General features: G+C 40.5%; 1 protein-coding gene across 2 annotated transcripts in view; it reads right to left on the bottom strand.

The window, feature by feature from the left end:
* Positions 1 to 128: 128 nt before the first annotated feature.
* The window catches only part of map1ab (microtubule-associated protein 1Ab), a 42,164-nt gene continuing 29,460 nt past the window's right edge, over positions 129 to 12,832 (bottom strand). For both annotated transcript variants that reach the window (XM_067436957.1, XM_067436958.1), the window contains 3 exons: positions 2,512 to 12,760; positions 2,116 to 2,345; positions 129 to 1,699 (listed from right to left, as the gene is read on the bottom strand). In XM_067436957.1, the coding sequence (XP_067293058.1) occupies positions 1,544 to 1,699; positions 2,116 to 2,345; positions 2,512 to 12,760 (10,635 nt within the window). In that variant the 3' untranslated portion in view covers positions 129 to 1,543. The remainder of the gene's footprint in view (positions 1,700 to 2,115; positions 2,346 to 2,511; positions 12,761 to 12,832) is intronic.

The following is a 12,832-nucleotide window of genomic DNA, read 5'->3' as shown; positions in this document are numbered from 1 at the left end:
TAAACAATATGTCTATGACTCAGCATTTTCTTCCTCAAACAACACGCAAAAGGCACATGAGGGTAACCCTCACTGTCTGCTCTCACAACCATGTAATCTATTCTAATTATTAGTCACTCTATAACAACTGTCTCTCCTGCTACATTTTGATAAATAGAGTCATTTTCACCACTAGTTTCCTTTTAAACCAGTTAAACCTAAAGTGCTTGTTGGTCAGGGAATCTTAGCTTGGGAAGAAAAAAAATCTAGTCAAGTATATCAGCATTAGACAAACAAAACATTCAGCACATCACAAGTCTGAATCCTCAACATGAAAATGTAAAACATATTCCTAAAGTGGCCGCATTTAAATTTCAATTATATTTTGATGATTTTATATAAAATTACCATAACAAAATCCCCATGTAATAGTCAATAAAATACAATTTCCATCTGACTCAAATAGTGGTCTACTCAAAAAATAGACAGATGGGATGCAAGCTGCTCATTATTAGTCAGTTTTAGAAGAGCGAGGTGGTCCCCAACAGATCCCCCTAGATCTCCAGATTAATATACCTACAAAGTTTAGTTTGAAGAGCATCATGCTTGAGGAAGGTAATTGCAATACCAAATAAACACTACTATTAATACTGTTATTATTTTTATAACCAGTCACATTTTCATATCAGAACCTATTCAACCAAAATCTGTCATATCAGTGAGTTGGTAGTTTGTGAAGATGCCATCTACTTCTTTACTACTATCACACTATCAGATTGCATGTTTGAATAAAGACAGATCCATCTCTTGTCAACTAAAGGACATATATTTTGGATTATGGTTGATTTTTTTAATTTATTTTTTGAATTGCCATTTGAAAGAACTGAGATTTGGCACAAATCATCTTTGGATTAGCAATTTAGAGTACAGTTATTTCTTTCTTCACTCTATATGCTGGTATGTGATCTCATGGGGAGACTGTGTCTAGCCTCATTGTAATAGTGGCTCACAAGACAACTGTTTTGAGTCTCTTCTTGAAGTTATTTGCTCTAAGGCCATGTGACCTTATGTTTAGTGTTTTTTCCCAGGCAACTGTGTCTATATGTGGTACATGTGCTAAGATTGATGATAAAGGATGCGAACATGAATCAGATGATGCATTAACCAATTTACAGAGGGCCTTTTTTGTGCTTCGAATTCGAATTATAGGCAGGAGAAAATCTTGGTCTCTTCAAGTTATGATAAAGAATGTAAGTAAACTCAATTTGCGATGCAACTTCAGCCTACGTTGAACATTATATTACTATTTCATAGCAGCTAGCTAGTGAACATTCAGTTTTCTGCCAAAGCCTCGCAGAAGCAATCAAAAAATGTACAATAGCTTCAGGACCAAAGCTTACAATAAAGTCCTTTGACAGCACTAGGATTTTGTTGCATTTTTGAGGATTAGAATATAAACTATAGATATCAGCGGATGGAAGGCTGTGGGTGTAGTAACTCATCTAAACCTAAAAGATTAGAAATGAATGTGGAATGAATGGCAAGCTTTAGAAAGAAAAACAATTCAAAATTCTATTTTGCAGGCGGGGAAAGATTCATCTTGCATGACCACTGTGCTGCTGCTGGCCAAGACCATTATATTCAGGTCCTGCTGTTTCTCATGGGTCTGCTGATACCAATCCCGAGTTACCTCTGTGTCATGTGTAGGGATTAAAGTGACCTAAATGAGAAGAAGATTGTCATTGTCAGATTAACTATAAAAGATGGCGTTCTGTTTGCAAGTTAGACCGTAGGACAGGGGTTTCAAACATTTTGAGACCTCCTGTCCTAAAATATAAATGCAATATGAATGTAATTTCCCATTTCTACTGTGTGAGACAAAATAAGTTAAATAACTGGCTTAATTTTTTTATATTAAGCTAAAGCTAAAACAATTTTCTTCACAAAAATAAATTAAATTTTTTCTTACTGTACTATAAAATCAATATTTTTTTTATTAAATGGAGAATTTTTTTTTGAACAGTTTAGAAAAAAGTTTTTCCTAAAAGCCCCTTGTGCCCCCCGATCTCAGTTTTAAAACCTCTGTTTTAGAGTATTACTAGACACAGAAACAACAGACACACAAACAAATGGTACCTGGAGATTAGTGCCCCATTGTGCCTTCCCTTCTAGGAGCGCGTCTAGAACGGCACGGCTAGGTTCGCCACTGCCTGGATCATTTCCACTGACAACGTAGTATGCTGCTCGCACTCGCTTGAAGAACTCTTGATCAACATTTTTAGCACTGCAGTGATTGGGAATGTAAGCTAGGTCAACATAGATGGGTGATCCAGGTGGAGTCCCAGCGCTGGATTTCAGGTTAGAGCCTAAAAGAATATAACATTGGATATAACCCTATGTGTGGTCTAGTGCAGAACCATTGCTATGCTGTAGAGAGAATTGTCTGACTTATCCTGATGCTAACTAAATATTACATTTATAAAAGAATAAAATCTCTACTATATGGTAATCTAATACATCCTGGTTTTGTACCTGCATTACTCTTAGTGCCATTGACCAATCCTCTTCCTGGGTTGTAGATGTCTCCCCTGGATCCCTGTGTCTCAGACATTTTGGCCAAACGAAAAGCCTTCTCTGAATCTTTTCTTTTAAGAGCATGAGGTGAAGAGTCTTTGGATGTCTGCTTCACAGGGGTAGTAGATCGCCTGCCTTTTGCATCTCCTTTACGTGATGGCGATGCAGATTTTCCTATTGTCTTCCTTAAACCTCTTGTTTTAATGTCTTTCTTCACTGGTCTCTCTGTGTGGGTCTGGCCATTAAGCAGGGCCTCTGGGTCCACCATGCACACATCAGGGTGTGGTGAGTGAGGAAGAGGGTCTTTCACTGGGATGGGAGGGGGATCGTGACTCCTCGGGGAGGAGGAATGATGGCTTCCTCCGCTACCGCCAGCTGCAGACATTTTGTCCACTGGTAGATGTTCTGCATCTTCATCAGAGTCGAGATTACCTTCCGCTGTAATTGATGGACATTCTTCAGTCTCTGGAGGAACATCTGAGTCAGACTGAGATGGGAGTGACTCACTCAAAGATGTAGGAGGAGTTTCCTCCCCTGCTAGCATAATGCCTTGCCCTGCCGGTGTACTGCTTGGGATGCTGTGCGATCCCTCCTTGCCCTCCTCATGGTGACTGTGGGGATGACAATGCTGCTGCTTGTGGGATCTCCTTTTGACAGAGTGCTGCTCACGCTCGTCATCTCTTGAATGATCGCTTCTGGCATCTTCCTCTCCCTCCTCACTTGATAGCTCATGTGGGCTTGGATTAATAAAGGAAGGCGAGATATCTCCTTTACGGTGTTTAAAAAGCGAAGGTGAATGGGAGGATGTGGCCTCCATACTGAGATCAGAGGGTCGAGTGAATCCTTCATCTGACTTCTTGGAGACCTCGGGGCAAGCCTGTGCTCCTGATGGTGGAGTTGGTGGACGTTCTTTTGGATCATACACTTTCTCCTCTTCATCCCCCTCTTCCTCCTCTCTACCTTCATAAACGTCTTCCCCATAGCCAGGTGGAGCCTTTAGGCATACATCATCTTCATGCTGCATTGTGGACGCAAGGGTACAATGTTGGCTAGACTCAACTGTAGTTGCTTTTTTACTGTCTTTTTCCATCATCTTTTCTACTGTTTGCTCCTTATTCTCTCCATTTTCCTCCTTACATTCCTTTTCTACAAACATTTCAGTTTGTTCTACTTCTTTCTTTACTTTTGACTCTTCAGTTTTTCCTTCACTTTCACTCTTTTGCTCTGACTTGCCACAATCTAGGATCTCTACCATCTTTTCTGACATCACTTCAACCTCCCTTTCAGGTTGTATCTGTTCTTTCACCATTGCTTTATGTTGTATGTCTTTCTCATCTGTCTTACTCTTCTCTTCATATTCCATCTTGCTCACTTTTGCTTCTTTAATGTCAACCCTCTCCTGCACTTTCTCAGCCAAGTCTTTAATTTCATCAGACTTCTCTGCCCCTTCTTGGCTCATACATTGTTTACTTAGTGTGCTAGTACTGGGAGTCCCACAAGCTGTGACCGGCACCTTTTGAGAACTTGTCATTTCTGTTGGTGCATCTGTGGTGTGCACATCAAATGAATGTAATGCTGTGGTTGAGGGTTTTACATCCGTATGTAGCTCTGATAATGACTTTGTACTCAATTTTTCAGTCGCTGAAGAACTTTCACACTCAATTCTGCATGGCAAGGTTCCTTCCTCAAAATTGCTTTTGTTATCCTCAGGCTCATCATCAGATTTTTCTTGTGAATCTTTGTCTGCAGAGTCAGCCTTCACCAAAGGTGCAATGTCAAACTTGAGGGATGTGGAAGATGCCACCTCAGCTGGGTGAGCTGCATGCTCAGAAGTTGCTGGTTCTGGCAGTTTTGAAGAATGTGGTTCTACTACATGTTTAGGATCAGACACTAGATCCCTGTCAGATTTAATGCTTGACATATCCTCCTCTGATTTTTCCTCTGCCGATGATGTTTGATCTTGAAGAAACGATTTGGATTCCTCCAGGGGACTGAGAGGAGAAAACCTGGCAAGACTGGATATTGACTCAGCTGTTGTTGTAGCAGGTGTCATTCGATCTGAGACTTCCATGTATTCATCTTTTTTTAAACACGGTAAATCCATAATGGGCGACTCTTCCTCTTTCAGGGATGAGTACTCAAATGAAATACTGTCTCCATCTGATCTTAGTTGGACAGTAGTAGGAATATTAATCGGTGGTTCTAGCCCTTCTCCAAAGTGTTGACCAGTTGAATATGAGGCAGACGTTGAAGAAGAGTAACTAAATGATGAAGATGATGAGTAAGTTGTATCAGACATGGCTGCTTGAGCAACAGCTAGGGATTCAGACACTTCAGGCTTTTTATCAGAAGTTTTCTGTGGTTCATGTTTGTCATCGTTGGATTTGGGTATGTCAGATTGGACTGAACTAGTATCTTCTTTCTTGGACTGTTCACACACCTTGCTGATTACTTCATGGTGCTCTACTGATGATGGCTCTGTTGTGGGAGAAATTTTTTCTGTGTTTGAATCACCAACCATACCTGTCTGTAGAACTTTTGCAGTAGCTCCAAAAGCTAAGGAACCAATGGTGTCTTCTTGTTTTATTTCGAATGGTTTAGATAAAGTCGTGGTATCAAATGCTGCCTTGGACTCTTTCTCAGACATCTCTCTGGCACCCTTTTCAACATCCAAGTCACTTGCATTTTCCTCTTCCTCTTCCTCATCCTCATAGTCATCATCCTCTTCTTCTGCAAATATTTTTTGGCTTCTGACCAAGCATTCCTCGGACTCTGCACTCACAATCAATGTCTTGCTGGAAAGAGAATCTGTTTTGTCAGTGCACTCAAGTGCAAGAACATTGTCATCAACTTTCATAGACTGCCCTGAAGAACCAGGACTGGCGGTGCTGGGATCTTCAGCCGATACTCTGGCAGGAAGCATGTCCTTTTCAGGTGGTGAGTACCGACCAGAAGAAAACATGTCATCTTTGCTTTCAGCTGAATCCAGTTTGTTTTTATCTTTGTTTCCTTGACTTGAGATTTGACTCTCCATTGTGTAGTCATTATAGGCAGATGTTGATAAAGTTGTTAGACTCTGAAGACTTTGATCTTGTGATGATGTGAGAGGGCCTTGTGGAGGGGAAGCTTCAGTCACGTGGGTTTTGGTCTTGTCCAAGTCCTCTGAATGAGACGTTGCCAATGTTTCTTCTGTTTTATGGTCTTTCTCTTGCGTATCAGGTTTTGAAAGGCAAGAAGCAGATGTACATGGCTCTTTATCTGACAATTTAACATGATGGTCATCATCTTTTCCTTGAGGAGGAAAATGTATGACCTCTTTCTCCTTCTCCTTCTCTTCTCTCTCCAATTTCTCTGATTTGTCTTGCAAATCACTAGAGGCAAGCGAGCTTGTACCTACTGCCGAAGTGGCTCTGCTGTCATATGTAAAACTATTGTTGACAAAAAGATCTGCTCTCTCTTCTCTAACCAATTCTTCCTCTTGGTATTGCTCCTTATTGTCTTGCTCCAAATAGGTACTGTGGCTGCTGTGAATACTTGAAGTCTGATAATCAACCTTGCTGAAAGACACTGGCTCATCATCACTTTGTTCCTCTACTGAGCAAGTAGCTCCAAGAAAAGAGACCTGACTTTTCCTATTGTCATCTAAATCTCTATCCAGACTTGGGTCCTCTTCCTCTCTTTCTTTCTCAGTGTCTTTTGAAATGGGCTTTTCATAAGGCTCATATTTAGAAGCTTCATAGCTTTCTTTTTCCACTTCATACATCATCTTGTCATCAGATTTAATTTTCTCACTATCAGCCTTTTCAGCACATTTCTCATCAGCACTGTCAGAATGTGACTCTAACCCTGGAGAGACAGCCTCTCGTTCTCCTTCCCTTTCTCTTTCAGCCTCCTTCTCGAGTTTTGCTGCTTCCTTTGCAGAGATCGATGTTTGATGTTGGCTATCCTCAACACTGCCTTGATTGTCGAGGCTAGGCAGTGTGATACTCATTGGTTTGCTCTCAATTAGAGTTTCTAAAATCGTATTGCTTGTATCTGCAGTAGGTGTAAGTAATGTGGTATCCACCTTGCACTCCTTATCTGGTTCAGTTGATGTGGCACTTAAATCTCTAGTCAACTCTTTCTCTTCTAAATGGGCCACAATTTCCTCTTTTTTCATACTTGTCTCAGGTGGTTGTGCAGAACTGCTGGCCTTTGGTTCCTCTGACTTCCAAGGTTCCACTGATAATGGTCTTGAACCAGCACCTCCCATACAAACAGCATCTCCTTCATCCTCCTCAGTACTTTCATCTTCATCTGAAAATTTGGTTGGAAATGTACTTTCAAAGGTTGACTTGATGTCTTTTGTTTTGTCTACAGTTGAGGTTTCTTCAATGCATTTTTCTTTATAATCTAAATTTAATTTGAATCCAATGTCTGATGATAGAAAGGTATCCGTTTCATGCAATGACGTTTCTTGTTTGATATCTTCTTTAGATTCATCTTTCAATTCTAATTTTTCTTTACAGCTCAGATCTGAGGTCTCAAACATTTGCTCTGAAGATTTATCCAGAGATTTCTGATTAGCTCCCAAGTCCATTTTGGTGTCTAATTCATCGGACACCAATTGTGACGCATCTTCTTTCATTAATTGATCCTTAGACTCTTTGCTAACTTTTGAATCAATTGTTTTATCTTCTACAGTGGGAAGGTCTACAGTATCGTGTTCATATTTTGAAACCACAGCTTTTGATTCTGATGTAATCTGTTCTGTCTTTTCTTCTCCCACAGATATGGACTGTTTTGTGTCTGATGGTGTATCTGTCGCCATACTTGTTTGAGGTACTTCAGGTACAGTCTCTTCTGTGTGTTTTTTTTCATACGGTTGGTCCTTCTTAGCAGCCATGTCTGTACTATCAGATTGGGATTGGTCTGTAGATATCTGAAGTTGAGTATGCTCCACATGCTTATCTTTAGATTCATATGGTTTTGAGGATATGTCTTCAAACTCAACTGATTGTTCAGATTTGACAAATATGCCTTTGCTTATTTCATCCTCTTTAGCTTGCAAAACTTCTTTCTCTGATTCTCTTATTGCTTGGGGTTCTCTCTTCACTTCAGTTTCAAAATCAGATTTAGAGATATAAAGCTTATCTGTTTTTTCATTAGTCTGACATTCTGTAGAGTCCTCATCCGATTTGCTAGTAAGCTTCAAAACCTCTTTGTTTTTGCGATCCTGATCATCTTTAGCAGACAAATCTAATTTCTCAGAATCAGACAGTGAGACTTGACCTTGGATCAATTCTGCTGGTTCATCTTTAGAATGTTGGTCTAATATTAGTGAGGAATCCACTTTGTCTGAAATGGATATTTGTGTTTTGGCTTTAGTGTCTTCTACAGTTTTTTCCATATCTTGGCTAGTTTGGTGCATATCATCTGTGACCTGTGAAATGACAGAATGTGAAATTTGAGGCTCTTCTTTGGATGATACATCTGCTTTTTCTAAATGTTGTGTGGTTTGAGTTTCTTCCAATAGCTTCTCCTTCAAGTCTTTATCTTGTTTACTGGTCATTTCAGTCTCAGATAGAGTTGCCCCTAATATCTGAGGTTCCATCTCTTGCACTGACTTCCCTTTAAATTGTTCATCCTTAGCAGACATATCCTTCTCTATAATGGACACCTCTGCATGCATCTCTATAGATTGAACATCTGGTTCTGAGAGGGAAATTTGCTCCTGTGACACAGATTTTATTTCCTCTATATTTTTATCCTTAGAGTCTTCATGTTCTTTGGCAGCTGAAATATTTTTCTCATATATCAGCCCAGCCTCACTTTTACATTCCGTCTTTTCTTCATCTGTTTTTTCACTTAACAGTTGTATTTGAGATTTGAGGCCATCTGTGTCATCCTTAAACAGGGCTATACAGATGGATGAATCAGTTTCCTCTGAAGCCACATGTTCAGGTAAAATATCAGTTAACTCAGATTTCTGCTCAGAGGTCTTTTCAGGTTTAGTTGTCTCCATACGAGATGTTTCTGCTTTGATGTCTGGGCTTTCTAAAAACTGACAAGATGCATCAGTCAGATCTTTTTCTTTGGATTCCTGTACCAATTTAGGAGACATTTTGTCTTTCTCTGACTGAATTTCTTCTTTCTCCTGTTTCTCTATCTCCGACCTTTCCAGAACTGTTGGATAACTCTTATCTTGAAACACTACTTCATTTGCATTTTTCTTATCAAAATCCTCTTTATGCAATGCTTCTTTTTGAGGTTCTGATATTACATCACCTTTATCTGTAACCTCTGCATACTTTAATAATTGGTCTTTCTCTTTTTGCTTCTCTTCACCATCTCTCTCACTATCCTTTTCTTTCTCTTTTTTCTCTTCTTTGTCTGTAGATGATTTTAAATCACAAGTTTCTTCAACGTCATGATCATCAGATAGCGTGCTATCTTTATCCTCAAGAATTACAGCCTTACCGCTCTCTTTTAAGTCCTCTTCAACTTTGCCCTTCTTTTCAACACTTGGATCAGGCATTACCTTTGTATCACTAATTTCTTTTGATGGTAGAATTGATATACTTTCTTTTTTAGCTAAGAAGTCATCAACAAGTGGAGTTGGTGCAGAGGTTGCTTCCTGGATTATCTTATTCTCTTCCTCCTCTGCTTGAGGTATTTCCTTCTCATCTAAAATTTCAGGTTTTCTCTCCTTTTCGAATGTAATTTCACTGGGGCTAAGTGGCACTTCTGGTTCTTGATGGGTCTCTTTAAGTAGCATTTTATCTTTCCTTTCCACAGGTGACATTCTTAAGGGAGAGTGAGATGCACTAGGTGGTCCAGAATGTGTAGGAGAAGCCATTTTCACAGTGCTATCATCAGGGCTAATGCACCGGTCTTCCACCTCTGGAAAAACACTAGCTTCAAAAACAGGAAGCTTAGAAACACTGTGCGATGGGGAAGAGAGTGTTGTTTGTACTTCGAAAGATGAATCCTCCCTAGGAGGTGATACTGATTCCTTCTCCATCTCAGGAGGTGAGAATTTTTCATCAGATGAAGAATCAGGGACTAAAGGCACAAGACTATTGGGTTTGTCCATTTCTTTCTCCTTGTGTTCAAGTTTATCAGGTGAAGCATATCCTTCTTGTAACTTTCCAAGTGAAATGTCAACATTTGGTGTTTGATCTTCATATTCATCTTCCTCTTCATCGTCGTAATGGGCAGTCATCTCAATTCCCTCGGTTTTGCCATCTAATGGAAGTGGAGGAGATTCCTCAGAGGGAGATGATTTGATGTACTTGTCTTCCTCTAAGGAGGATGTTGGTGATATGGTTCCAGCAGAATGTAGGTAATCTTTTCCTTGAGAGGCCTCAGTCTGAGTAACCGGTTGAACGGTGTCTAAGACTAGAGAGCTTTTTCCAGTATCTTCAGTCTGAGGTGCTGTGACTGATGCCACTGACTGATCTTCTGCAATGGAAGTAGGTAAAGAAGACATTTTGTCATACTCTGTTATGGATGTTGCTGAAGAAACATGTTCCTCTTCAGCTAATGGAGCTGCGAGTATGCTGGTGTAGATTGAAATAGCTGGCTCCTGTGCACCCATTAATACTTTGCCTGTTCCATTGCCCATTGCAGCTGCTTGCATTTCTCTCATTCCAGGGATGGCATCAAAGGAGCCTGGTTGGTCTGGGACAGAGACATCATAGCTACCAACTTCATACTGAAGGTGTGGTATCCTGTCCTCTGCTTCTTCATGGATCTCCTCATCTGAGATGGTCTGCTCAGTCTCAGAATAACCTGGTATGGTTTCATCCTGGATATATGATAAGTTTTCTGCTGCAGCAGCTCCTTGAGCTGTAGAGGTAATGCCAGCTGTGACACCTCCAACATTTGACAAGTATGCATCCTCTTCTTCCTTCATTTTCTCAGCAGAGAGATCTTTTATTTCTTCATCTGCAATAGCATCCAAATCCTCTGCCTCCTCTAACTCAGCTTTTTCAATCACATCCTCTTCTTCATAGTGCTGCTCTTCTAATTCAATCTTTCTTTCCTCTGCTTGTTTTTGCTTCTCCATTTCCTCAACTTCATGCTTTCTGTCCACACCCTCCAAATCTGTGTTTTCCTTTGCTCCCCCTTCATCCTCTTCATCTCCTATTCCCATGTCTTCCTCCTCCACCTCTGTTTTCTTAACAGGTTTTATCTCAACCTCCTCATCATCTTCATCTTCAATTGCAGTACCCTCATCCTCAAATTTCTCTAATTCTGATAATTGGGGCTCATCCTGTTGTTCTTTCACTTCCGCTGATGGCGCTTCTACGATTTCAGCTGATAGCGCTACTTCTTTCTCTGTAGTTTTCTGTTCCACAATATCGGTTTCTGTAACATGATCTTGTTCTCGTTCCTCTGCAGCATTTGAAGTTTCATTGTCTCTTTCAGCTGGTAATCTAGAGACAGTAAGGGCACTTTTACAGACTTCAGAGTCATCTGTGGTTTCAGTGGGTTTCATTTCATCAAAGTCTTTTGTTAAATCTTCAGTAGATGGAGAAATGATGGTTTCTCCTGTCCCATTTTCCTGTTTCTCAAGCTTGATCTGCTCAGCCATTGGTTCTGCCTTAATCTCTGCACTCTCTACCTTGGCAGTTGTAGGTTTGCTCTTTATTGTTTTGGATTTACCTTGGGTTTTGGCCTTGTGGAGAGTCTTTCTGACCTCTGGAGTGAAAGGTTTCAGATCAGGTTTGGTTATTTTCCTCAGTTCAGGTTTTGAAGTGTCCTTGGGTTTAAACTTTTTCTCATCTTTTTTCACAGCATCATCTTTTTTAATTTCACGTTTTTCTTTCTTAACTTCCCTCTTTTCTTTGTCTTTCTTTTCATCCATTTTGGACACCCTTTCCTTGGGGTGTTTTTTCAGTGATTTCTCCTTCAATAACTTTTTCTTTTCTGACACTTCTGTTTTCGGTTTCAGTGGCTTTGAGTGCTTCTTTTCTTCTTTTTTCTCAATCTTGTTCTCTTTGACAGAGTCGCTCTTTGTTTCGACTATGGATGGATCCTCCTGCTCGTCGGCTTCTTTCTTAGAAGGCTTAACTGGTGCGTGAGTCTTGGGAGATGATTTGAGACTTTCTTTGCTGTCAGTTCTTTGCTTTAGCTTTGTTTGTTTTACAGCTGAAGGTGAAACGGCGGAATTTATGTCTTTTTGTGTGGCTACTGGATACCGTAAGAAATCAAGGTGCTTCAACTTTTCAAGCCCTTCAAGGATTTTGTTCTGAGGTGCATTTCCAGGGAATAAAACCCTTACGATTTTCTCTGAGGGGTTGGCAGGAAGCCATACGACGAGAGCAGCAATAGATGTCAAATACGGTACAGATATTTCTCCCTCTTTTCCATTGGGAAGCACTATCCCAGTCTTGGCTTTACTGTTGCCTGCCCACTTCTGCATGAGGAACTGCATTTCCTTACTGTCCTTCACAGGGTTCAGGACAAACATGTCTAACCTGCCCACACCCATCTTGTGAAAAAGAGTAATGGGCTCAACGGTATTACTAACCACTCGAAAAAGGGGCTCAGGCTTAATTCCCAGCTTGCTGAGGTATTGTAATGAAAGAGAGGCTTCCTCAATACTTCGCTTAACTTTCAAATTCGATTCTGATGTGCGAAGCTTTTCAGGAACATTAAAGAAGACGACTCCGAGCTCTGGCGATATCAGGTTCTTCATCCAATCACTGTAGGTGGTTGAGCCTTGAGACTGTTCTTCCTCCTGCTCTGCAACCTTCCTTTGAAGGAGTCCATTGATCCCAGGAAGATTATCAGCACCGATATGGGTGAGAAGGATAGAATCAATACGATCTAAATGTCTAACAAGCTTCCAAAAGCATGACCTTCTGTCAGAGCCACCGTCAATCAGAATGTTAAAACCATTGACAGCAAAAAGCGCAGAATCCCCCCGTCCACCAGGAAAGATGTAGCAACAAGGCTTTGAGAGCTTTAGGAATCCTCCAGAGGTTGGAGGCTCAAGAAGGTCAAATGGGGATGGTACATCCACAGTCTCAGATATATATTCAGTAAACTCAGTGACCCCCTCCATCTTAGGGAGTGTAGGCTCTGGATTTAGCCTATAATTCAGCAACTCCTTAATGCGTTGCTGTTGCCCTAGTGAGCTCCAGCCTGCTTCACCACGGCAAGACACAGTCAGTGATCCCTGCTGTCCGGAGCTGGATTTAACCAGCAAATTACTGACCTACATGAGGAAAACAAAACAAAAAATTGTCAAGAAATATTGTTTTTTAACAATTTGAATACAATTATATTC

This window comes from Pseudorasbora parva, chromosome 25 (genome assembly GCF_024679245.1).
Source record: "Pseudorasbora parva isolate DD20220531a chromosome 25, ASM2467924v1, whole genome shotgun sequence".
NCBI lineage: Eukaryota > Metazoa > Chordata > Actinopteri > Cypriniformes > Gobionidae > Pseudorasbora > Pseudorasbora parva.
This window is presented reverse-complemented; position numbering and strand designations above follow the sequence as displayed.